The sequence below is a fragment of the Balaenoptera physalus genome (genome assembly GCF_965194825.1).
Source record: "Balaenoptera physalus genome assembly, chromosome: 4".
NCBI classification, from domain to species: Eukaryota; Metazoa; Chordata; class Mammalia; order Artiodactyla; family Balaenopteridae; genus Balaenoptera; species Balaenoptera physalus.
Window position 1 is genome coordinate 141221465 of NC_138891.1, and position 24933 is coordinate 141246397.

At 44.2% G+C, this 24933-nt stretch overlaps 2 protein-coding genes across 2 annotated transcripts in view; both read left to right on the top strand.

Moving 5' to 3' along the window:
* IGSF5 (immunoglobulin superfamily member 5) overlaps window positions 1-24933 on the top strand; it is a 189666-nt gene that overhangs the window by 97832 nt on the left and 66901 nt on the right. The window lies entirely within an intron of this gene.
* PCP4 (Purkinje cell protein 4) overlaps window positions 4227-24933 on the top strand; it is a 57051-nt gene continuing 36344 nt past the window's right edge. Inside the window, exon 1 of the mRNA XM_082458911.1 lies at window positions 4227-4343. Within this exon, the coding sequence (XP_082315037.1) occupies window positions 4335-4343 (9 nt within the window). The 5' untranslated portion in view covers window positions 4227-4334. The remainder of the gene's footprint in view (window positions 4344-24933) is intronic.

The window sequence follows — 24933 nt, forward strand, 5'->3', positions numbered from 1 at the left end:
TGTCCCTGGTTCATGGGACCCTGGCAGTGGCGGGCTGCACGGGCTCCCGGGAGGGCCGGTGTGGAGAGTGACCTGTGCTCGCACACAGGCTTCTTGGTGGCGGCAGCAGCAGCCTTAGCGTCTTGTGCCCGTCTCTGGGGTCCCCGCTGATGGCCGCGGCTCGCGCCCGTCTCTGGCGCTCGTTTAGGAGGTGCCCTGAATCCCCTCTCCTCGCGCACCCCGAAACAATGGTCTCTTGCCTGTTCGGCAGCTCCAGACCTTTTCCCAGACTCCCTCCCGGCTAGCCGTGGCGCACTAGCCCCTTCAGGCTGTGTTCACGCCGCCAACCCCAGTCTTCTCCCTGCGATCCGACCGAAGCCCGAGCCTCAGCTCCCAGCCCCCGCCCGCCCCGGCGGGTGAGCAGACAAGCCTCTCGGGCTGGTGAGTGCTGCTCGGCACTGATCCTCTGTGCGGGAATCTCTCTGCTTTGCCCTCCGCACCCATGTGGCTGTGCTCTCCTCCATGGTTCCAAAGCTTTCCCCCTCTGCCACCCACAGTCTCTGCCCGTGATGGGGCTCCTGGTGTGCGGAAACCTTTCCTCCTTCACAGTTCCCTCCCACTGGTGCAGGGTCCGTCCCTATTCTTTTGTCTCGTTTTTTCTTTTTTCTTTTGCCCTACCCAGGTACGTGGGGAGTTTCTTGCCTTTTGAGAGGTCTGAGGTCTTCTGCCAGCGTTCAGTAGGTGTTCTGTAGGGGTTGTTCCACATGTAGATGTATTTCTGATGTATTTGTGGGGAGGAAGGTGATCTCCAAGTCTTAGTCTTCCTCCATCTTGAAGCCGTCTCTGCCTTGTGTTTTCTAAAACAGACACAACCTCACAACTTATTAACAAGAGATAACTGCTTTACTAAAGATGCCCTGGGGAATGAATAGTGTTAAATTGTGTGCCACATGGCAAACACTGATGAAATCCCCTTTAAGGTCCTTCTAGCCTTTCCCCAAAAGTCCTCTGCAAGTGCTTGCTAGGTTTTCTATATGTTTGCTTGAATCACCGTAACAAAGCACTGCAGGATGGGAGGCTTAACCAATAGAAAGTTACTTTCTCTCAGTTCTGGAGGTTGTAAGTCCAATATCAAGGTGTTGTCAGGGTTGGTTTCTCCTGAGGCCTTTCTCCTTGTCTTGTAGATGGCCATCTTCTCCCTGTGTCCTCACATCTTCTTCTCTCTGTAGTGGGACTGTGTCCAAATTTCCTCTTCTTATAAGACACCAGTCCTACTGGACTTGGGACTATCCATATGACCTCATTTTGCCTTAATTACCTCTTTTAAGGCCCTGTCTCCAAACACAGTCACATTTGGAGGTATGATGGGTTAGAACCTTGATGCATGAATTTTGTGGGGGGCACAATTCAGCCTGTAACATCATCCATCCATAACCTTTATACCACCCCCCCCCCAGTTTGTCCCAAACAATTGCACGCTCTACTCAGTAAAGCCACAGCCCACACTCTGCACACCACCAATCCTGGCCCCTCCCTTGGGGAACCCCCACTACAGTGTACTTACTGATCCCTAAACCTCAGCTGTTGCGATTCTATACGTGTGTCTGTGGGAGGAGAAAATCCGTGTCTGCACCAGAGCCAGGGCAGCAGAGCACAGGCTGGTTCTTGGTGTCCCTTCTCTTGTCCCCTCTGCCTGAGCACAGCCTGCAAAACCATGGGACCCCACCAAGGTTGCCGCTGGGAGAGCTCCCCCGTTCCCTCCAGGCACCGGGTGCTCAGAACTCCCAGCCACACAGGCTCCCCTTCGGAGGGTGTGGTTCTGCTCCTCAAGGGGAGGACGGAGCCCTGCTCTCCCTCCTCTGGTCTGTGGTACATTTGCGGATAGCACTGCAGTCCCAGTTCTCCACCTTGACCTTCCTCTCCCCAACTCCACTTTCTAACCCGCTGTGGAGTCCTAAAAGCATCCCACCTGGGCTCTCCCACGTGTGAAATTGGGGAGAGGGGGCGGGAGGAAGGAGAGTGAGAATCTAAGGAACATGCTGTCAGGATGTGCCGGCAGGCAGACGCTTTGATAGCTTGCAAATGCTTTGTGTGGTTAGGATATGTACATGTATGCATAATTTATATATTAAGTCCCTTTCTGTTGCTCTGTGAAATACGATTTATTATAATGAATGTACCAATCTTCCCATTGAAAGGGGCCTTTCTACAGACACAATTCCTACCTAAAGCGGCTATAAATTAAGAAGACGGGTTCCCACGAGCCATAGGAGACTCGTGTTTCTTGCTGCTTCGTGGTCCTGCTCACTTGTGCTCACAAGGCACAGACGAGGGCTCGGACCCAGCGCTTCTGCCTCAGCCTCCTCGGGCAGCCTGTGCTCACAGGTTTTGAAGTTTCCATCCGGTGCTCATGCTGTTGATTGTATTTATCTGTTCTGGTTCCATCTTGAAAAGTGCATTCTGGTTCGAACACTCCCCAAAGAACCACGTTCAAGCCTCTTCTTTGATGGCGTCCAGAGGGGTTCTGTTCTCTCCTTTCACCATGCTTTTATTCTTTGGTATGAAGCTCATCAACCCCCTCATGGGAAGTGGGGAGCTGCCAGCAGGGCCAGGACCAGGCTGGCACAATCCCGGCACCCAGGGCACACAATTTAAGGAGGCGCTGATTCTCGGGTTTGAGCAAGTGCAGCGTCAGCATGTGCATGGACCTGAGAGTGAGCGCCTCCTTAAATCTTGCACCTGCCCTGCGGTCACCACTTCTTACTTCCTCTTCCAAACTCAGGAAGTAGCTTCTGTGGATCCAACAGTTCGGGTTTCAAGCAGTAGGTCACCCAAATATTCCCAGGTCCCACCAGGGCATCTGCGTCCCAGGGTGGCTGCGAGGCAGAGATGGTGGGACTCCACCCCGGAGCAGTCACCGTGGGCCATTCCCAGGCAGTGACAATCAGGAAAGAACAGGGAATGGGGAGAGAATTAAGATTTGCCATGATTGTTGGGGTGCAGAGCTGGGGGTGCCCACTGGGAACAGAAAGCCTGGAGAAGGAGGGCATGGAGGTGGCCTGAGAACCCCATGGAGCGTGAAGTGAGGGAGGGAGGAGCCGTGGAGGAGGAAGTTGAAGGGAGACGCTGCTGAGGTGATGGAGGTGATGGAAGCCGATGGAGGAGAGTCAGAGACGGGGCTGTGACTGGCACTGATTCCAAGAGCAGCTGCTGATTGAATGTCTGTGCTCTGGGTGAAAGGTGAGGCCCGTGGGGCATCTGAGGATCCTATCGCTGTACCCAGGTCCTCATTTATTTATCTACATGAGCTATTCCATAGTCATCACTTGGGTATGTTTGTATTTCCAGTAGGTCCTTGGCATGGGAGGAGTTACTGTTACCCTTCCGAGTATTTGCCATGAGAAGGCGTCGTTGTTACCACTCTGGGGCTCCTGTGCTTGAATCTGGGCCCAGATGAAGCCGGCAAGTTGCAGGAAGGACCAAGGAGACAGGCAGTCACACGCATCTCAGTTCTGGGCATCGGCTACATTCTCACCCGTGACGTCTGCCTTGTGAAAATCAAGGACCCACTCGGATGCTCCTCAGGGTCTCAGGAGTCCAGGCCTGAGCAAAAGGATCTTCACAGCCAGGTTGGACAGGCAGATTCCAGGGTCAGAGCCATTTTCCTCCTGGTTCTTGCGAGGCTATGACGCCCACAGGCAAAGCTGGGGGAGCTGCTCTCCTCTGAGGTCACAGCGTGACTCTCCAAGTTCATGACCCCAACTGCTCACATCCTCCCACCAGGGGATGAGTACCTGGGGTTCAAGCAGGCTGGCAGGTTTGGGGCTGGAGGAGGAGGAGTGGAGAATGCTCGGCTCTGTAGGCTGAGACTGTGCTACAATGATGAGGAAATGGCAGCTCCCGAGAAAACCAGGGGGGTGTGGAACGGCCGGCACCGGTGTTTTCAGAACTGGTCTTCCTTCTAAAAAAAACCCCCTTCTGTCCACCGACATTGAAAGTGCATTTTCCACATGTCTAAATCCTGTACCCCCTGAAATTATGAACAAAGGCAAACCTGTGATGATCCGCGTGCCTCTGACTTTGACTCTTTTGTCATCTCTGGTTTCCTTCCCTCCCTGGCAGGACTTGGAGATGTGACCGAGCCCGCCTTCTTCCTTTGCTCCACTAGGTGGCCCTGGGAGCCCTCAGATATCTGCCAGGCGTTCAGACAGGTGAATGAATCTCATTGGTTCACGGGAGGCATGATGCCACTGGGCAGCCCTTTTTAAGAGAAAAGCCAGGGCCTGGGAGCAGCGACCCCTGAGCAGTGCTCTCCGTGTGGCTGGTAGAGATACCGGAGCTGCTGTTACAGCATCATGAGTGAGGTGAGTGGGGCTTTGACTCCTGGAGGGAAACCTGGGGGTGAGAAGGGGCTCAGTTAGGCTCAGAAAATGTAGAACCCTTCGACCCTGGAACTGTTTGCTTGGGGGACTGACTCTGTTCATATCTGGGTTTGCATGGTAAGTGCAGACATTGGTTAATTTTGCAACTTTTAAAAATTCACCTTAGGTAGAGAAAGGGATTCATCATTTTGCTTGTGATTTAATTGTGACTTTGGAAGGTGCTTTGGGGTTTAGACCTCAGGAGAGAAAACTGAGTGTTTTTAGTCTCTTGCGAAGATTTGCACTCTTGCAGCGTGTGTGTCTTCACGTGTTTTCCTTGGTGGGTACCTGTCAGAATGTGAGCAGGCAGGCCAGCTGGCGAAAGTCAGCCTCAGAAGAGAAGTGAGGGAAGGATTGCATTGTGTGGCCATGTGGAAGCATTGCCTGTACAAACTACATCTGCAGTTAATCAGAGTAAAACCAGTAGAGAAATGCAAATTGTATGAACCACAAAAAATCTGCGTGTATGGGCGTGTGGGTCTAAGACGGGAGAAACTCTGGCTCCAATTTTCAATTGAAAGTCACTGCTCTGTATTTGTTTATCCATAATAGTTTGTTGGGGCAAACTGATAGCTCATTGTATTTTTTAAAAGATCCTATTCTCTGTCTCTCTTTTCAAAAAGGCAGTTTTGGGGTTGTACACCATCACCCTCTAATTCCACTTGGTAGCTGAGACAAATCCACTTTCATATCCTTTTGGCTGGCACTTAAATCATTATTTTTAAAAATCTTTTATTTTGCCTTTTTTTTTTTTTTTTGACAGACGGGTGATCCTTTTTTTGGGGAAATCTACAGTAAAATTAACAACTTCAGAAATAAAATACCTCTTCCCTGCTTTCACCTCTCTGATGGGTGACTTTTGATATAAACATGACATGAAGACGGAGCAGGCAAAGCGTTATAAAATTTAGGAACAGGGTTCGGGATGGAGCCAAGGGATCGGGCAAGGAAGAGTGCGAGTGTGGATGGAAGATGGGAAGGCAGAAACCTTCCAGCAGCAACAAACCTTCCACCACAGCAGCTCCTGTTTGCCCAGTGTCCCCAGTACCAAGCAGGGATCTAGTTACCTTATTTGAACTTCCCCACAAGCCTGTGAAGTAGGTGCTATTATGATTCGCAATTGACAGATGAGGAAACAGGAGCAGAGAAGTTCAAGGTCAGCTGGCTCAAAGCCACCAGCTAGTGAAGGGCAGATCCAGGACTTGGGTGGGTCTTGATGTCCAAATTGCGTATGGAATTTTCTGATCCGTATGAACAGTGCATGCCAGAGAAAGTGAAAGAGGTGGAGGGCGGGGAGCTGAGGCCAGGAAGCTGGGGCTCTGAAACAGAGACAGGGCAATGAGAGCCAGGCCTTCTTTTCCTGAATGCTCAGGTGAGGGGCTTTCTGCAGAGTCGACAGAGATTTCAGTATCTTCTCTGTTTGCATCGGCTCACCTTGCTTGCAAGTAGAAGGGATGGCCGTGTGGGGTGGGTTTTTTTTATACAACTTAATAGTTTCATATAGAAGAAGGACTTAGAAACCTGTGTAGCCCAGGGGGCTCCCTGTCTTCGATCAAGTTAGCTAAAGGGGACCCTTCGGGAGTGGGGATCCTCCTGCTGGCTCTCCCCTCTGGCTGTCACCCCAACTTCAGCAGAGGTTCCTTGTCCCGTGCCATACTCATGAGCTTTCCAGAATGCCTCAGCTTGGCAGTGTCACCTAACTGTGGGTCCCCAGGGAGACAGCAAACTTCCCAGAGCTCACCCATCATTAGGATCACAACCTCGTTTCTGCTGAACATGTAATTAGGGCAGCTCTGCAGCCGCGGCCCCGCCCCTCAGCATTCCGTCAGAGGCCTTTGCGGGCTCTTCCAAGAACTCTGCCTTCTTCCTTGAATGTTGATAAAATCCCACAACGTGAACATCTCACACCTTTGCCCCCCTTTGCTTCCCTTCCAGCTCTCTCTGCCTTTCTCCCTCCTGCGCCCATCCCTCGCCCCACGTCACGTGCAGCCCCGGTGACCAGCTCTGCGGCTCATCTCCAAGTTTCTGGGAGCGTGCCCCTCGGAGGGCGGAAATTTGTCCCTTGACTCAAACTTAAATCTGCTTAAAACATTTAATAAAGTTGAACAGAAGCTCCTTTCTGGGTAGAGGACGGGATCTCTCCCCCCTCCCCCCTAAGCTTTTCTTTAGTTGGATGACTTCCATGTGGCTTCTAATTTTAATAATTCTCAGGCGGGGATGGATTTCAGATGATCATTTACTTAACTGTGTAACTAATTACCCCAGAGGGCCAAAGCAATGGATTTTGTCAGACTTTCCCCTGACTTCAGGATTTATTTGAGTCTGATGGGCACAGAGTTCCTGCTCCAGCTGTCAGGGTATAGTGTAGGCTGCAGAAATTCCCTAGCTCACAGCTGGGCTGGGAGGAGAGGCCCCCAAAGGGCCAAAGGCTCCCTGAGGTGAGCTCTCTCTTTGAGTTCTTGCAGGCTTCGGTGGGGGGACTGAGCCTGGAGCTGGCTTTAAACTGGGTGACTTTACGACACATCTTTTTCCCCTTTGACAACGCTTTTTGGGGGTAAATGGCATGTGATTGAAAAGAGCAGCTCAAGTATAGCAAAGAAAGTCAAGTCCAAATTTAGGGTAACGTGAGGGAGTGGAGGTGGTTTGCAGGGGTGTCCAATTGGCATTTCAGTATTAAAGTGTGTCAGATGTGCCTGGAGTAATCTATGAAATGAGCTGGAAGATAATTTAGCCAGGATCAAGATACAGGCTTAGGTACATTCACTGGATCAAAAATCCTAAACACCAAGGTCGAAGTTTACAAAATGTATTCTCATCTCTTCCCTGCCCAAGAAAGAAAAAGGCTCCTTTTTTTTTTAGTGACCTAAAAATACCATTTGAAGAAAAGTTCCACCAACAATGACAATCAGTTCCATCTTCTCATTCAGGTGTCTGTTTTTAAGTTGCTTTTCAAAAGAACTTATTTAGGAGAGCCAGGAGCAAGATTTTAATGCATAAAAGCACACATTTGGAGAGTTGATTTAAAAAATGACACGCACCATCGCCCTGTTTGTGAGAGGATCGGGGAGTTCCCGGTTGCATAATGCATCCGTTGACAGCTGTGAATCAGACTTGAGACTCCTTTGGGAAAGCGTTCTCCGGACGCTTCCCTGTTGCTGTTCACAGTCTCTTTTCTGGCATCGGCTTGGATGGGATGTTGCAATTTGATGCCAGGTTTCTGGGCCTTTCTCCCATCCAGACATTGGCCACGACAAAAGGACCACACCTGTCAAGGCATGGTTTGAACACACCGAGGAATTTTGTGGGTCAAATCTTTAGACCCACATGTGTATCCTTAGCACAGAATCAGAAGCTACTTGCCTGATACATTAAGTCTCTAAAGCAAGAAGAAAGCAGTGAACAGTATTGTTCTGGACAGAGATTGCAAGGGAAAGCTATGCCCACTTATATTGGGGGGCGGGGGATGGAAAAGACTTGATTTTTTTCCTGGAAGTAGCCATTGGTTTAAAAATCACATATGACACTGGTTTAGGGCTCACCTACTCAGCTCTCAGTGTAACCCTTTGGTGAGAGAAGTAGTAAGATGAAACAGGCCTAAAATGAAAATTAGTATAGTTGTGTGCTTCCTACGATGTAATAGTGAACTGAAACAGGTGCTGACGGGTGAGTAATAGGTTTGCAAGGAACAGTATAATTTAGACCAGTTAAGCACGGATTCTGAGGGTAACTGTACGCAATGTAGATTTTGCAACTGGCCCAAAAGGCTTAGCAAAAGAAGGTCAAATGAAAATGCAATTTCTTACGTAATTTTTTTTTTAAACATCTTTATTGAAGTATAATTGCTTCACAATGGTGTGTTAGTTTCTGCTTTATAACAAAGTGAATCAGCTACACATATACACACGTTCCCATATCTCCTCCCTCCCGCATCTCCCTCCCTCACACCCTCCCCATCCCACCCCCCCCAAGGCGGTCACAAAGCACAGAGCTGATCTCCCTGTGCTATGTGGCTGCTTCCCACTAGCTATCTATTTTACATTTGGTAGTGTATATATGTCCATGACACTCTCTCACCCTGTCACATCTCGCCCCTCCCCCTCCCCCTATCCTCAAGTCCATTCTTTAGTAGGTCTGTGTCTTTATTCCCATCTTGCCACTAGGTTCTTCATGACCTTTTCTTTTTTTTTTCCCTTAGATTCCATATATATGTGTTAGCATACTGTATTTGTTTTTCTCTTTCTGACTTACTTCACTCTGTATGACAGACTCTAACTCCATCCACCTCATTACAAATACCTCCATTTCATTTCTTTTTATGGCTGAGTAATATTCCATTGTATATATGTGCCACATCTTCTTTATCCATTCATCTGTTGATGGACATTTAGGTTGCTTCCATGTCCTGGCTATTGTAAATAGAGCTGCAGTGAACATTGTGGTACATGACTCTTTTTGAATTATGGTTTGCTCAGGGTATATGCCCAGTAGTGGGATTGCTGGGTCGTAAGGTAGTTCTATTTTACATAATTTTAACCTCATTTGGGGATATACCTGAGGGGAGATATAGGAAGCTCCAGCAAGATCCATATGGCTTCGCTGGATCACACATTGATAGCTGCTCTCTCTACTCTAATTGGGAACAATAGGTCTAGAAAGACACCAATTGCAACTTGGGTTCGAGTTTCAACATTTCCTAAGTGGGAAGAGGCCACAGTGAAGCAGGAGAATGTGTTTGCTGGGCTGGTGATGGAAATGGATTATTATAAGATTGATTTCCCCAATCCTGCATTTCATTAACGAATGCTGTGGGATTAAGAAGTCTCACCGTTTTTCCTCTTTTGAATTCTAAGAATGACAGAATGCAAGATGTATTTTTTTTTAGAGAGAAAAATTGAATAAATGACTCACAGTTGATTTTATTAGGGGTTTAGTGGAATAGTGTGATCAAGATGAAGAGGAAACATGAGCTTTTGTAATGGAAAGTGCCTTGAATTTATGATGAACACGTTCTCTGCATTATGTTTTAAAATTCTAATTTCTGCTCTCAGTGCTTTATCAGAGGTGTTGTCATAGGTGGAAGGCATTCACAATTTGCTTGGGGTCTTTCTGTTCTTGGTCCACTGGGCATACTGGACTATTTGAACACCTGAATGATATCATGAACCCAAGCCTGGGGCTTTCCATTAATTTAGAATGACTTTCCAGAAAGGGCTTCATAGTGGGGGAAAAGAAAGATTTTAGGGGATGCATATGCACAGGTATATATTATATTTGATTGATATTTTTATAAAACACAGCAGTAAAGATCATGCTGTTAAAGTATTATCTTGATTTGTCTGGGCTGCTATAACAAAGTACCACAGACTGAGTGGCTTATAAACAATAGAAATTTATTGCTCACGGTCTGGAGGCTGACAGTCTGAGACCAGGGTGTCAGCATCCTCAGGTGAAGGATCTCTTCTGGGTTGCAGACTTCCCACTGTATCCTCACCTGGTGGGAGGGGTGAAGGAGCCTTCTGGGGTCTCTTTTATAAAGGCACTAATCCCATCCATGAGGGCTCCACCCTCATGACTTAATCACCTCCCAAAGGCCCCACATCCTAATGCCATCACCTTTGGGTGTTAGGATTTCAGCATGTGAATTTTGGGGGACACAAACATCCAGACCATAGCAAGTATTATGGGTTGCATTTTATTTATTAGAATTATCCTACCTAGACTTTGAACTTCCTGAGTCATCCACAGACCTGGCTCGTGGTTTGGCACTTTGTAATGTTCAGTAGATTAATCTACTGGATGAATCAGTAGATTTCAGGTTGTGGACTTATCAGTTACTGTGACCAACAGACCAGCACCCTCTTCTCTAAATGTTGAGATTTGTGGTCCAGGTGAGTTTGGAGAGAAAGAAGTTCTCTCTTTTGTTGTTTACGGGTTTGAAACCTGTGTTTGCCATTTAAATCCTTTTAAATTGGAAATGGGTGCATTGTTATACATGCAAAATAAATACTTTCACAGCAGGCAAAGAAAATGAGAAAAACTTAGAAGAATCTCAATAGAAAGAACTCTTGACATTTGGGAAAATGTCAAGGAAAATAGGGAGCTGAGGGAGGGATGGAGAATTCTAATATCCTTCAGTTTGGGGTTATTCTTCATTGAGACTATTTTGCTTCAGATAAGTTCTGTGAAATTCAAACAAAAAGGGGTGGTAACCTGAGGGGCAGAGCCCATGACTACCTTGAAAAACGTCTGCTGTATTGAAATAGAAAACCAATTTGCCTGGGATTAGAGGCGAAAAAGAAATAGTCCAAACTGATCTTTAGTAAGTTAGCTCCATATGCCCAGTCATCATCAGCCAAACTGTGAATTCTGGAGTATTGTTGCAGGTGCAATATACCTAGCATACAGAAAGCAAGTTGCATATTTAAATATTTTAATGAATACTTCAAAATGAAGCACCAATGTTAGTACTAATTAAAACAAATATTTTAATTATAGGTGCATATTTAAATATTTCAAATTAATTTATATTTGAAATAGGAATACAGGACGATTCATATGCAAAAAGACATCAATTCATATTTGTCCTCCTGGGAAGTAGGACATTGAATTGTGCGTCCAGGCTGCTGTGCAGTCTCGTGGGGTCTGTCTCCACTTTTTTTATTGTCCCCAGGCACAAACTACTTACCGTTATTCCAATCTTTGGAATGAAGTGAGGTATAAATAAGGAATGGAGAAACATTTTCCGTTCGATTTGGTACAGGTGCCCTTTGGGTATGGATAGGAGAACGTTCTATAGCTCATTGTTTTGTGTCATAAGCCAAGCAAGCTTGCCACATCTGGCAACGGCCCAAAACCCATAAATCCAACATCCATTTCTGGGCTGTTTTACATGAACAATTCAGTATAAGTTACACATTCCAGGCAACAATCTGCTTGAATATTGTTTGTGCCTTGCAGATAGCCCTAAATTTATGCTTCAGAATCTCACTAAATGACTCCTTGTTCCATATCTGAAAGGGAAATGCTTGGCTATATTTATAACATTGCCAGTGGAAAAATCAAGCACCCACTAAACGCCATTATTTTATATTTTACTCTTAAACTGCCACTTTATAAATAAAAGGAAGACAAACTAGAATCATAAAGTAAGAAGGTAATCATTCACAAATTGAAAACGCCCCTGCAGGACATCTAAAGGGAAGAAGCCAAAAAGTGTGAACTGCCCCACTCAAACAGGGCAATTTTCATATCATGATGGAACTATAAGGAAGAACAGGGGGTCCTTTGCTCTGGGAGGTTTCAGCCTCCAGTTTGAGGACACTGGTGGATTTCCTAAGACTGAAATATCTCAAGTCATCCATATTGCAATCCTTCACCAAATGGCCTGGAATATCTTTTGAATGTTAGTCTTCAAATACTTGTTTATGGCGATTTGATAACTGAGTTTCTATCTGGATTGACGTGAGATTATGTTTTTCTGGCTATTACAATCCAAAACTGTTGTGGAGTGGCACTGTGAAAGAAATGGTCATTTGTCCCCATAACACCGCACCTGTATCGTGGCCAAGGTTCTAACAAAGTGACTAGTTATTTTAATTTTATACAATGCCTGAGAAGAGGACCCCAGAGATTGACAATACTCATTAACATTGGTCTTAACCAACCAAGAGAGTAAAAATATAGTAAGGAAATATGTTCTTTCTCTTTCCCAAGATCTTTTTGAAATTTTTTTTTTTTAGCCAATACACTTTTCTGTCAGTCATGTGGTTAAGTTCCAATATTTAAAAACGAATTAAGAAATTACACTTGTTCTAAAGTTTAAGATTCTTATATATATAATTTCCTTATTAAGTATTATCCACTGTCTCCTTAGGGGTTGTTAGAAAAATGGGTTGTTAGAAAAATATCACTTTATTTTCTTGAGCCTGGCAAAATGGCTAATTGTACCTAGGCTTTTCTTTTTCACATTTCCACACGCTTGTTTGATGTGCAAAAGAATCCCTGAGGCCGTGAACTGGTCAAATTCTGAGCCTGAGAGCATCCACTGTGATGGTCTTCTCATCTGGGAGGGTTGAGAGGTCATCAGTAGACACAGGTGTTGACACAAACCTGCCCACATTCAAGGTGGCAGAGTGTGTTGAACACTCTATAAAGATCCTCTCTCCTCATGAGTCTCAAAGAGCTGTAGATGGAGATGCAACAAGCAAAACTTCAAACTATTATGCCATAGGAACACATCCCTGAAACAATTCAAGGTGGTTTGAAATGATTCTGGTCTCTCCCTAGTGAAACCATTGCTATCCTGCCCCTTCCTTTCTTTGACTTTTTCACCATTAGCTGCGGTAATTCTAATAATAAACATCCACAAGTACTTAAAAACTAACATTCAAAGCTTATCAGCTTTTGGGGAACCATTTCCTCAGTCATCCTGCAGATCCGTGACAGAGCAATGGAATGGTGTACACAGTGACTGTGGGTATCAATTCTCAAGAAGAGTGGTCTTCAAAGCCTTTGATAGTGTACCCTCTCAGGAAAAAAACTGGAGCATGCGTGCACAATAATTTTTTACTTACTTATTTTAAAATTATTTATTCATGCTAATGTGCTCATCTCTTAAGTGCAGTTATGAAACATACAAAAAATAAGCACTGAAAAGAATGAGAGAATGATGAAATAAGTTATACTTTAGATATCTTGCTAATTGTGATGGCTTTATTAATCTTAGTCAAAATTTCAAGGCACCGTATATACTTGTGAGAGATAATTGTTGATGGAAAACGTGGAAATCTATAGTTCAAATAGTCTTGGTAACTGCACTTTTTTAAAAAAAATCATTTATTTATTTATTTTATTTTGTTTATTTTTGGCTGAGTTGGGTCTTTGTTGCTGTGCGCTGGCTTTCTCTAGTTACGACGAGCAGGTGCTACTCTTCGTGTGGTGCGCGGACTTCTCATTGCGGTGGCTTCTCTTGTTGCGGAGCACATGCTCTAGTAGATGTGGCACACGGGCTCATTAGTTGTGGCTCACGGGCTCTAGAGCACAGGCTCAGTAGTTGTGGTGCGTGGGCTTAGTTGCTCTGCGGCATGTGGGATCTTCCTGGACCAGGGCTCGAACCCTTATCCCCTGCATTGGCAGGCAGATTCTTAACCACTGTGCCACAAGGGAAGCCCTGCACTTCTTTTTGAGACGAATTTGTTGACTGTGATTTTTAAGCTTGTATTGGCACTTGTGAAGATATTCTAATAGGAGAAGTGTTAGGTAGTGTTTCCATTGTTTCCCTGTTTCTTTTGCTGGAAGTATTAATATCTGTGAAAATTTTATGCAGGAATTTTTTTATTCCTGTAAAAAACAGAAAATTTACCATCTTTCTCATTTTTAAGTGTATAATTCAGTCGTACGGTTTATTTACTTTGTTGTGAAACAGATCTCCAGAACTTTTTCATCTTGTAAAACTGAAATTCTACCCATTAAACAACTCCCTGTTCTCCTCCCTCTATCCCCTGTTAACCACCTTTCTGCTTTCTGTCTCTATGAATTTGACTACTTTAAGCACCTCATATAAGTGGAATTATACAATATTTGTCTTTTTTTTGTAACGGGCTTGTATTACTTAGCATCAGGTCCTCAAGTTTCATCCATGTTGTAGCATGTCACTATGCAGGAATTTTTTAAAGCCACTTACCTACTGTGGTGGGATTAGGTTGGTTAAAGGTAGGTGTATAAATATAAATCCTCTTACTGGAGCACAAGGAACTGCAGTACAGCATGTGGTGATATTCCAAGAGCAACTCAAGAGTGAGGGAGTCATAGAAAACAAACTCATGGTTACCAAAGGGGAAAGTGGTGGGAGGAGGATTAATGGATACATACCACTATATATAAAAGAGATAAGCAACAAGGTCCATCTGTATAGCACAAGGAGCTATATTCAGTATCTTGTAAAAACCTATAATGGAAAAGAATCTGAAATAGTATATATATATTATATATAATATGTATATATAAAACTGAATCATTTTGCTGCACACCTGAAACTAACACAACATTGTAAATCACTAAACTTCAATTAAAAAAAAAAGGGGGGAAAAAGAGGGAGGGTGTTCTGGACAATCCTCAGTCGTGGGATTTCCACTGTTTCCCACCCACCAAATGATGATGTCGATATCAATCCAGATAATAGCTACTGGTAAAATCTAATTTCTTTCTTACTGATCTTAGATCCTAAACTGATATAAATAGACATTCTAAAATTCTCTGCACCATGCATAGTTGTAAGAGTTGAGCACCTTACAATCCCTGAGGTGCCATCCATACTTGAGTCTGTGTCAGTGGTGCCTTCTGGAATTGTGCAGTGCACAACCTGTGCAGCTGAACATGGTGGCCCTGCCCCTTCCTGGGGCGCAGCTGGCCTGCTTAAAGACCATTGAGCCAGAGAAAGAAGGTTGTTTCTACCGTCCTGCTTAGAATTAAAGGATGCCCTATTGTCATTTCATTCCAAGTAGTCATTTAAAATAGGGAACTGAGTGCCCCAAGGCTAATCCTGTTCAAAATCACAGAGATTCTTGAGGAAAAGTCAGGCTAGGTTTCACTTACACATTTCCTATCCTATTAAATTTCTCATTTTCTGACATATCCTGGATACAGCCCAATTTCTTTTATACCTGTCCCAATTCCATTTAGGACTTGGACATGAAACATACTAAAACTAATATTGTCCTGGATTATTTTTTTCAGAGTGAAAAAAGAACAACCACAGAAATCTTGACAAAGTTATTCTTTCTTTCACCAGGGCTTCCACTTTGTTTCTAGAGATTCAAGTATCCAAGCCGACCCCCCTCACCCTCCCACCCCAATCACACATGAAGTTGGTAAATGTCAGTATTGCTACTCTTGTACAATATCTCTTAAAGATATCTGCTCACAAAGTTTTCTTCTGCATCGTCCAGCAGAGTTTCCTTGACTTTGAGTTTACACCAGTGACCTTCATTCCTTGCCTTACCCTCCTTGGCTCTGTTTGAATGTGCAAGACCACTCTAAACCCCCAAAATCAAACTCTTAGAAAATGTTTGCTCAGTGAACAGAGTCCTTTTCTATGGTCAAAACCATTGCATGTACAGGCAGACCTTGGATATATTTTGGGTTCAGTTACAGACCACTGGAACTGAAATAAAGTGAATATCTCAACAAAGGGACTCACACAAATGTTTTTGTTTCCCAGTGCATATAAAATTTACATTTACACTGCACTGTAGTCTATTATTAAGTGTGCAATAGCATTATGTCTAAGAAAAAGTACCTACCTTAATTAAAAATGCTGTATTGCTGAAAAGATGCTATCATCTGAGCCTTCAGCGAGGCATACTCATTTTGCACAGTCACATCAAAGATGACTGATCACAGATCACCATAACAAATATAATAATGAAAAATTTGAAACATTGTGAGAATTGCCAAAATGTGACACAGAGACACAAAGTGAGTAAATGCTTTTGGAAAAATGGCGCCGATAGACTTGCTTGACACACCGTTGCCACAAACCTTCAATTTGTAAAAAATGCAATATTTGCAAAGTGCAATAAAACGAGATATGCCTGTAATTGGTAATTACTTACTCTCTCAAATTTCTGTGTGCCTTCTAGATTATGAACCTTTAAAAGACAGAGACTGTGTCTTCTACACCCTTCCATCTCCCCAGCACATACCTTTCAACCCACATTGATGGAGAATCCATTATATGTTGGACATTGTGCTGGGTGAACGGGCCCCACCCCTCAAAGAACTTATAGGCTACTGGGGGAGACAGAGTTCACATAAAATTAACTGGATGACAGGGTCCATACAGGGTACGGGGCTACTCACTGTATAGACCAAGCGCCAGGGAAGCATTGGTTAACATCATCGTGCAGACCTGGGAAGGGGAAGAAGGATGTGACCAGCAAAACCTTCCCAAAGAGTCAATGCTTACAAAAGTAGGGGCTCAGTACATTGTGGTTGAAGAATAACCACTATAAATAATGGTTAATCTTAAAAGTCATGTATGTTAGACCCTCATGCAAATTTAGCAATCTTCAGGTCCAATGAATGGATACACATCTATTAGGATACTAGTCAGTTATCCCTTGGTATCCTAGGGGGATTGGTTGGTTCCAGGACCACCCTGCCCACGGATGGATACCAATCCAAAGATGCTCAAGTCCCTTATATAAAATGGCATAATATTTGCATATAACCTACACACATCCTCCCGTATACTTTAAATCATCTCCAGATTACTTATAATGCCTAATACAATGTAAATTATGTCAATAGTTGTAAATACAATGTAAGTGCTAAGTAAATAGTTGCTATCATGCAGCAAATTCAAGTTTTGCTTTTTGGAACTTCCTGGAATTTTTAAAAAATATTTTAAATCTGCGGTTGGTTGAATCTCAGATTCAGAGCTGTCGGATACAGAGGGCTGACTGTAGTTGATTTCTAACTCCTGCTTAGTGATGTAAATTGCTTTAAACATGCTGGACATTTTTTTCATCCTTATTAATGAATAGTTGGGTTCTACTGACTTGTCATATCTTTCTTTAAAAGTGTTAAGTGAAAATAAATCTGTTCAGCACTTTGGAAGCAGATTACATGAGGACAGTCAATAAGATTTTTGGAATTGTGCATATAGTGTTATTTTAAAAGTTCCATATTCTAATTGTGAGAAATGCCTAAGTGAATTTAGATATGCCTGTAATCTATCTTCTGTGAGGGTATTAACATTTGTCCATGGCAGAATATCATTGCACGCTTTGTATCTCAGAGCCCCGGGTGGCTTCTTAAGCATTATTGTTATTTTCTTGTCATTGGAGTTCGTTCAGGGCGTGGGCTCATCCCTGTATTTATAGCTCAGTTCTCACATATGCATAAGTCCTGTCAAAATACCGAGATAATACAGTGCCACATCGCAAATATTATTTCTGGCAATGTTCTATACCTCCGAAATGTGGGCTATTTTACTTCCTCTTGATATCTTCTTAAAATAGATGTACCAATTTGTCAATTTGTACTTCCACCAAATACCTCTTGCAAGTTCACTGTTATTTTTTCATCTAGATTTCATCTTTCCCAACTTCAAAGCAGATTCAGTTCGTTTGGGGGGCACTATTTTGTGAATTTCCATGTCATCCTTTTTATGCTGAGTTCTTGCTGAGAGCCAGATTTGACTGAAATACACGCAAGAGCTCCTGCACAGCTGAATTTTGGATGAGGATTTGGAATTCTCACCTGACACAAATATATATGCCGTGTAATATAACTGTAGGGTTACAAGCAGGGCCCTCAGGGGACCTTGCTCTGCTCCTGTGTCCCTTCAGTATTACAACAAGGAAGCAGGACAGAGGCTGAAGTGTAGAGCAGATTCCCATCAGAAATGAGGCCACTTGAAAACAAGCCACAGCTCTGTCATCTTTTGCTTCAGTCTACCTCCGCCATAAACCTCTTTCCAGGTGACAGGAGCTCAGAGCTGGGCAGTCTAAGTGAGCCTGCCATTGGGTGGTGGGGAGAAGACCAGTGACACGATCTGGGGGGACAGTGAAAAATAGAAATGTAGTGCTCCATGTTGAACATGATAAAGAATTTCAAGAACGTGACGCCAAGTGTGGGCCCTTTAAGCGAGGGACCCTGTAGGGGACTGCAAGTGTCACAGGGCCAGCCCCAGTGAGGTGGGGGCAGGGAGGTGTGGAAATGGGGGCTGCCGATTGCTTTTTAGTGAAAAAAACAAAACTAAAAATAGAACTACCATATGACACAGCAGTCCCACTACTGGGCATATACCCTGAGAAAACCATAATTCAAAAAGAGTCATGTACCACAACGTTCATTGCAGCTCTATTTACAATAGCCAGGACATGGAAGCAACCTAAGTGTCCATCAACAGATGAATGGATAAAGAAGATGTGGTACATATGTACAATGGAATATTACTCAGCCATAAAAAGAAACGAAATTGAGTTACTTGTAGTAAGGTGGATGGACCTAGAGTCTGTCATACAGAGTGAAGTAAGTCAGAAAGAGAAAAACAAATACCGTATGCTAACACATATATATGGAATCTAAAAAAAAAAAAAAAATTGTTCTGAACAACCTAGGCGCAGGACAGAAATAAAGATGCAGACGTAGAGAGTGGACTTGAGGACATGGGGAGGGGGAAGGGTAAGCTGGGACGAAGTGAGAGAGTGGCATGGACAGATATACACTACCAAACGTAAAATAGCTAGCTAGTGGGAAGCAGCCGCATAGCACAGGGAGATCAGCTTGGTGCTTTGTGACCACCTAGAGGGGTGGGATAGGGAGGGTGGGAGGAGACACAAGAGGGAAGAGATATGGGGATATACATATATGTATAGCTGATTCACTTTGTTACAAAGCAGAAACTAACACACCATTGTAAAGCAATTATACTCCAATAAAAATGTTAAAAAAAAACCCCAAAAAAACAAAAGAGAGAGACAGAGTGATGAAACCTAATTCCATTATCCCTTTGCCATGCCTGGAGCCTTTTATATATGGTTTTCCCCTCTCCAAGTGGAGGCTTCCGGAATGGCCACGCCTGACCATGGAAGCAAGGTGGCTTGAGGGTCTTAGCCACCAATCAGATGGAGCTTTCATGCCAGCTTGGAGGAAGCCCACCCAGGGACATGCTTGAACAAGGAATCGATGGTGCTGTCTGACCCCGCGGGACTGTCATGAGGTTGGAGCCATAAAACTGATTCAAAAACACTTGGAAAGCATATATTTTTTAAAGACCATATAAATGCTAAGCTATAACCTTAGTGTGAAAAATTCCCCCAAGTCGGATTCCAAGCATCTTTACTGAGTGAGGTTGCTGACTCTGAGGGGTCCGTTTCGTCCTGAGACTTTTCCTGCACTTAAGCCTTCCGCCCTCACCCTTTTCTCCTTGTGTGTGTGATGTCAGGGGACACAGAGGGCAGGTGTGTTAGGCTTGTCCAATTAAGGGAACATTTTTGGGGTTGGGAAGTGCAAAGCTCTAACCATAGTAAGAACCAGGTGGGCGGGTATGAGACAGGTTGATGGCGTGAGCTTCCTTCATTTTTAACAGCCCCCGTCCCTGGAAGGAAACCTTCAACTAAATTACAGCTGGGTTCGTTTTCCAGCAAATTAAGTTGTTCTGGATTTCAGAGGGATTTGAAAATAAAATTTGGAGCAATATTGCTTGTGAAGAAGGCAGAGACATTAGACTGAGCTGGTCGGTGCTTCTGGGTGTGTGGGACCTGTGTATGTTTTGTTTTAAGTGGAGAGAGTGCTAGAATTTTCACCTCCCCAGAGGGCAGCTGATTCGATGGCCCGTGTAGCTTTTTTCTGTTTTTCATTTTATTTATTTATTTTTGAAGCATAGTTGATTTATAGTGTTGTGTTAGTTTCAGGTGTACAGCAAAGTGAGTCATTTCTACAGACATATATATAATATATATATTCTTTTTCAGATTCTTTTCCCTTATAGGTTATTACAAAATATAGAGTTCCCTGTGCTCGACGGAAGGTCCTTGTTGTTTATCTATTTTATATATAGTATAGCTTTTCTCCTGTCTTCTAATTTCTCTCAAGTCTCTTCTTGAGCTGTGACAGCTGATTTAGGACAAAGCCTTCCCCCCTCTTCCAAGAGTATAAAACCTCAGACTTCTACCCTGTTCTGAAGCTATTTTTGTTTTACTTGAGTGGGAAAAAAAACCCTGGCTGCTTCTTTATTACCAAAAAAGAAAGACTCTAGCTTCTGAAGCCTGGAACAGCCCCCTCCTGGAGAAGCCCACGGAGTAGCAAGTGGGGCTGAGTCAACATCTGCACTGCGTCACGAGAAGTCAACGTACAGGGACCGAGCTTTGGCTCTCTTAGGAGGAGTGTCCAGGCAAGAGTTTATGAAGGTAGTTAAACGTGTGAAAATAAATTGGGACACCCAGACAGAGGGAATTATGGAGAGAGAGCTGTCTGCAGGGTCCTGGAGCCCTGTTCCAGCATCTTATAGATCCTTGGGGCTTCCAAAGATGGCCCAGGCAGGTTGAGTTGACTGTGGCTGTATATTGACCCACACGTCCTTTTATTCAAGCTCAGGCTTGGGGAGAGTCTGCCGATTGGGCGAGAGGCACACACGATGTAAGGGGGTCACTGGGTCCTTCCAGCTTCCTTCCACCTTCCTTCTCTGGTCATCGTCTACCCTCCTCCTGCATCTTCTCTTTCTAGAAAGAAAATAAATCAGTGATTTATACCAAACACACAAATGCATCCACAGCAGAAGCAGAGGCCCAGGAAATTTCAACTGAAAGTAACAACAACAGGCAGAGGCTACAGAGTTTATGAAAAAAAATGAACATGCAGACCAATATTCTGTCTTTGGATTCTTATCATAGCCACGTGAAATACATGCTTAATTTAGTCGTATTTATTTTAATTCTCCACGAAGAAGAAACTGAGCAGGTGAAGAAGAAGCTGAGTGAAATCACTTGTTCAGGGTCCTTCAGCCACATTTCAGAGCTGGGTTTCCTCTTTCCTCAAACTGCTGAGCCCCATGTGCCTCCGTTACCTTAATTTATTGCAAGTTGAATACGATGGAAAAGAAGGACGCATTTGTCTTTCCAAGCCTCTTTTACCATTACTTTGCAGTCTGACTTTTTTCTAGGGACCACATCCAGGCAATGTGACTATTTTTATCTCATTGAATTCTCACAACCTGATGAGGTCGGTGTATTGTTATGCCCATTTTATAGAAGCAGAAACTGAGGCTCAGCGAAGTTAAGTGTTGTGAGCAGGGTCACACAGCTGCTGAGTGACAGGGCTGGAGAGCCTGGACAGCCTGACTCCAGGGCTCTTTCTTTCTTTTCTTTTTTTTTAAAGTCAGGTTTATTAAGGTATATTTTATATATAGTAAAATTACCCTTTTTAAACCTGCACAGTGGATGAGTTTTGACATGTTTACAGTCTTACACTTGAGATATAGACTATCAGACTATATAGACTGTCAGACTCCCAGAAGTTCTCTCGTGTCCCTTTGGAGTCAGTCCCCTGGCTCTACTCTTAGCCCCAGAACCCAGGTTCTTCAGCATCACACCTTAAATAAAAGTAAACCCAACTGGTTATGCAAGGTGTTTACAGTGTCTAGAGAATAGCATGATCACATAGTTGAAAATAATTTAAATCGTATATTGCAACAATTTCCAAATGGTGCTTTACAGTTGAGAGCTCATGTATTAGGAATGTAAAAAAAAATGACCAGGGAGGGGTGACAATCCGGGTCCTCGTCAGTCACTCCAGGGTCTCACAGAGCAGACAGGCTACGCTGTAAAGTAGGAGGTGCTCAGCTTCTGCACAGCAACCTCAGCACAGTCTCCATGTGGGTGTCTGTCCTGGCCCTTAAACTGACGTTCAGCATCACTACCTGATCCCGCTCACGGGGCCTGGCTCTGGCCAGGCTTCTGTGACCACGCAGAAACCAGCGAGGAGCTTCCAGCCAGCAGGGCCCCTCTGCCGCCGCTCTGCCCTGCATCACTCTCTGCCCTGCATCACTCTCTGCACCCATGTGGCTGCAGACAAGGACGTCCGTGATGCAGCTGGGAAAGCCCTGGCTCTGGGCTGGTTCTGAGTCATGTCCTGTGGTTTAAAGAAAACACTTACCTTCTTTCTAGCCCGAGACAGCATCCTGCCTCCGTGCACTTTGGGGTTCAGGAGAGAATTCAGCCCCCTCCCACAGAATGGCACACCCATGGAGAGCAGGCACCCAAAGTGATACAGAAGGAGGGAGCCCCTGTGCGCTCTGGGACCAGGGTCCAGGGCACGCGGGGCAAGGCCAGTGCAGAGCTTTCTTCTATGTGCATCTAGTGTTCAGCCCAAGTGGAGGACTCTGCCCTTTGACGTGATGCTTATTTGCATTATTCGTTTGCCAGGACTGCCGTAACAAACCCCACAGACGAGCTGCCTTAAACCATAGAAGTATATTCTCTCTTGGACCTGGAGGCCACGAGTCCGAGGTCAAGGTGTCAGGAGGGCTGGATTTTGCTGAGGGCTGTGAAGGAGAATCTGCTCTGGGTTTCCGTCCTTGGCTTCCGTCCTTGGCATCTTCTCCCTTTGTCTCTTCATATTGTCCTCCTTTTATGCGTGTCTGTGTCCAAATTTCCCCTTTTTATAAAGACACCAGCCTATTGGATTAAGGCCTGTCCTAATGACCTCACTTTAACTCGATCACCTCTGTAAGGACCCGATCTCCCAATCAGGCCACTTTCTGAGGTCCTGGGGATTAGGGCTCCAATTCTGGGGACACACAATTCAACAAATAACACTGCAAATGTGGTGGTGCCTTCCACCCAATTTCAAAGACCATTTGGAACCTTCCATGCCTTTCATTTTCAAGGATAATTGACAGCAACGCATGTGTCATCGTGACTCTTTGTTGAGCTAAGTTGAATAAATGAAGCAAAGTGATTTTATTGGCATATTTGAGATACTTGGATTTGAAAATTTAGAGGTATTTACTGTAAGTGAATTTAATAGGACATGAACTCATCCCACGATGAACTCATAGGACTTATCATCGCATCTATAAAATTAGAGCATCCCATACAGAAGCCGTTACACAGCAACTATTCTTTAAATTGCAACCTTTACCTGTTGTGAAATTGTATGGGTGGCATATGCCATTTTTATAAAACGGATGCTATATTTATGTATGTCCACACAGAAAAAAATGGGAAGCAAATACTCTGGAATATTTCATGGAAGATTACCTAGATTAACTCTGAATAGTTGGATTATAAGTAGTTTTTTGCTTTCCTCCTTGTGTGTTTATTTTCCAAGATTTTCATCGTGACCATCTCCCACTTTTATAAATAGAAAACAGTGTTATTGGAAAAGAAGATGGGCACAGAGAAGGTTTTTAAGGGTAGAAAATACTAATTTAAAATATACAGCTATAAGATAGAGTATAAAGCAAATTTCAATAAGGCAAACCACCAATCCCTAAAAATGAAGGATCTTTCATAAATGGTCTGCCTCACTATAGCCATGATAATTGCTTCTATTACCATAAAGGTCAGGATGAAAATGCTAGAAGCTGAATATAGTGTTAGAGGCGGAATTATTTGTCTTTCAGAGGTGCAAGCAGGGGGCGGCAGAATTAGGAGGAATAATAAAGGTTAACGCATTTGTCATGCAAGATCCTGTCATTCTCTTTTTAACCAACTTCTTGGCTTTCTTTGAAACCCCTGCAGCTGACGTTCTCTTCTGAAATTGGTTTCTACACCTTTAGGCATTAAATTAGTGGATTTTTTGAATACTCAGTTTTTGGAATGTTACCAGGAGAAATATAGATGGTTTTAAAATACCAGTGGCAAGAAATTAAATCGATTCTGTCCTTATCACAAAATGTTAGCAGAAAAGACCCCTCTGCTCTTCAGACAGATTCAGGGCCTTTGATTTGGAAGGGGCCTTTCACGGTGTGCCTTTGATGTCACTGAGAAGCCACTGGTTTAATGACTGTGGTGGCTCTGAGCACAATCGGCGACCTGCTGGCTGACGCAGCTGTTTATCTTATTTCACTGCACGATCGCTGTGATTTCCCATCTCTGTCCATTTAAAATCTGATATTTCATCTAAGACACTCACAATCTTTCGTCAATAAAACATTATATATAATACCGTAGAAACACGCCTTAATATAATACCCTAGGAACATGCCTTTTTGTTTCTTTATAAACACAGTGATCAAAAAAAACCTCAGAAGGGCGAACTGAGATCTTTGGGGCTGGTTCTCCATCTTGTCATCTCTCCTGTGAAGGATATTGACCCTGGTAAGAATATGCAGTATCTGAGCCTTCATGGTCCCTGTGTCCCTTCTACGCCAGACATGCAGATCGGTGTTTTTCCTCTTATTTATGACCCACTTGAGGCTCTGCTTGTCACGATGCTGCCATTTCAGTGGCTTCAGAATCCCCTAACCCATTAGCAATCTGAATATCAGGATGCAACAGCACAAAAAGAAAACAGTGCCACACGGAAATATAACTTCAGAGGAAATGCGTCATCAGGGGATAGACGGTGTGAAGTAGCACTTGCTAAACAAGAGCTTCCAAGCCACCCTGGGGATGGGATGGATTTTTCTTTCCCTCTTTCGCCAAATCTCTGCAAATCCTTGGTAGACAGAATCCAACAGAGGCCAGATGTTGGGGACAGGGGGGAAAAGGTTAAAAGATGCCTTGAAACATGTATTTTCCTTCCCCTTGATACAGAGATGCCATCCACTTGATATTGCCCAATAAATAGTGCCTCTACTGGAAAACTCCTTCACTGATGGACAGAGAGGGAGAGCACACTTGCTGCGTGTCAGGTCCCTACATGTGACAGCAGGAGGCAGAGGTTAGCATCTTTCCTTCTCAGGAGGGAACAGAGACTCGATAAGGGATTTCCCCAGCCGTGCCCAGCTGGTGGGGTCGCTGGGACTCACGGGCCTCCCTTGAGATGTGGAACCCCCCTTGCCCTCACCCACCCCAGTGTG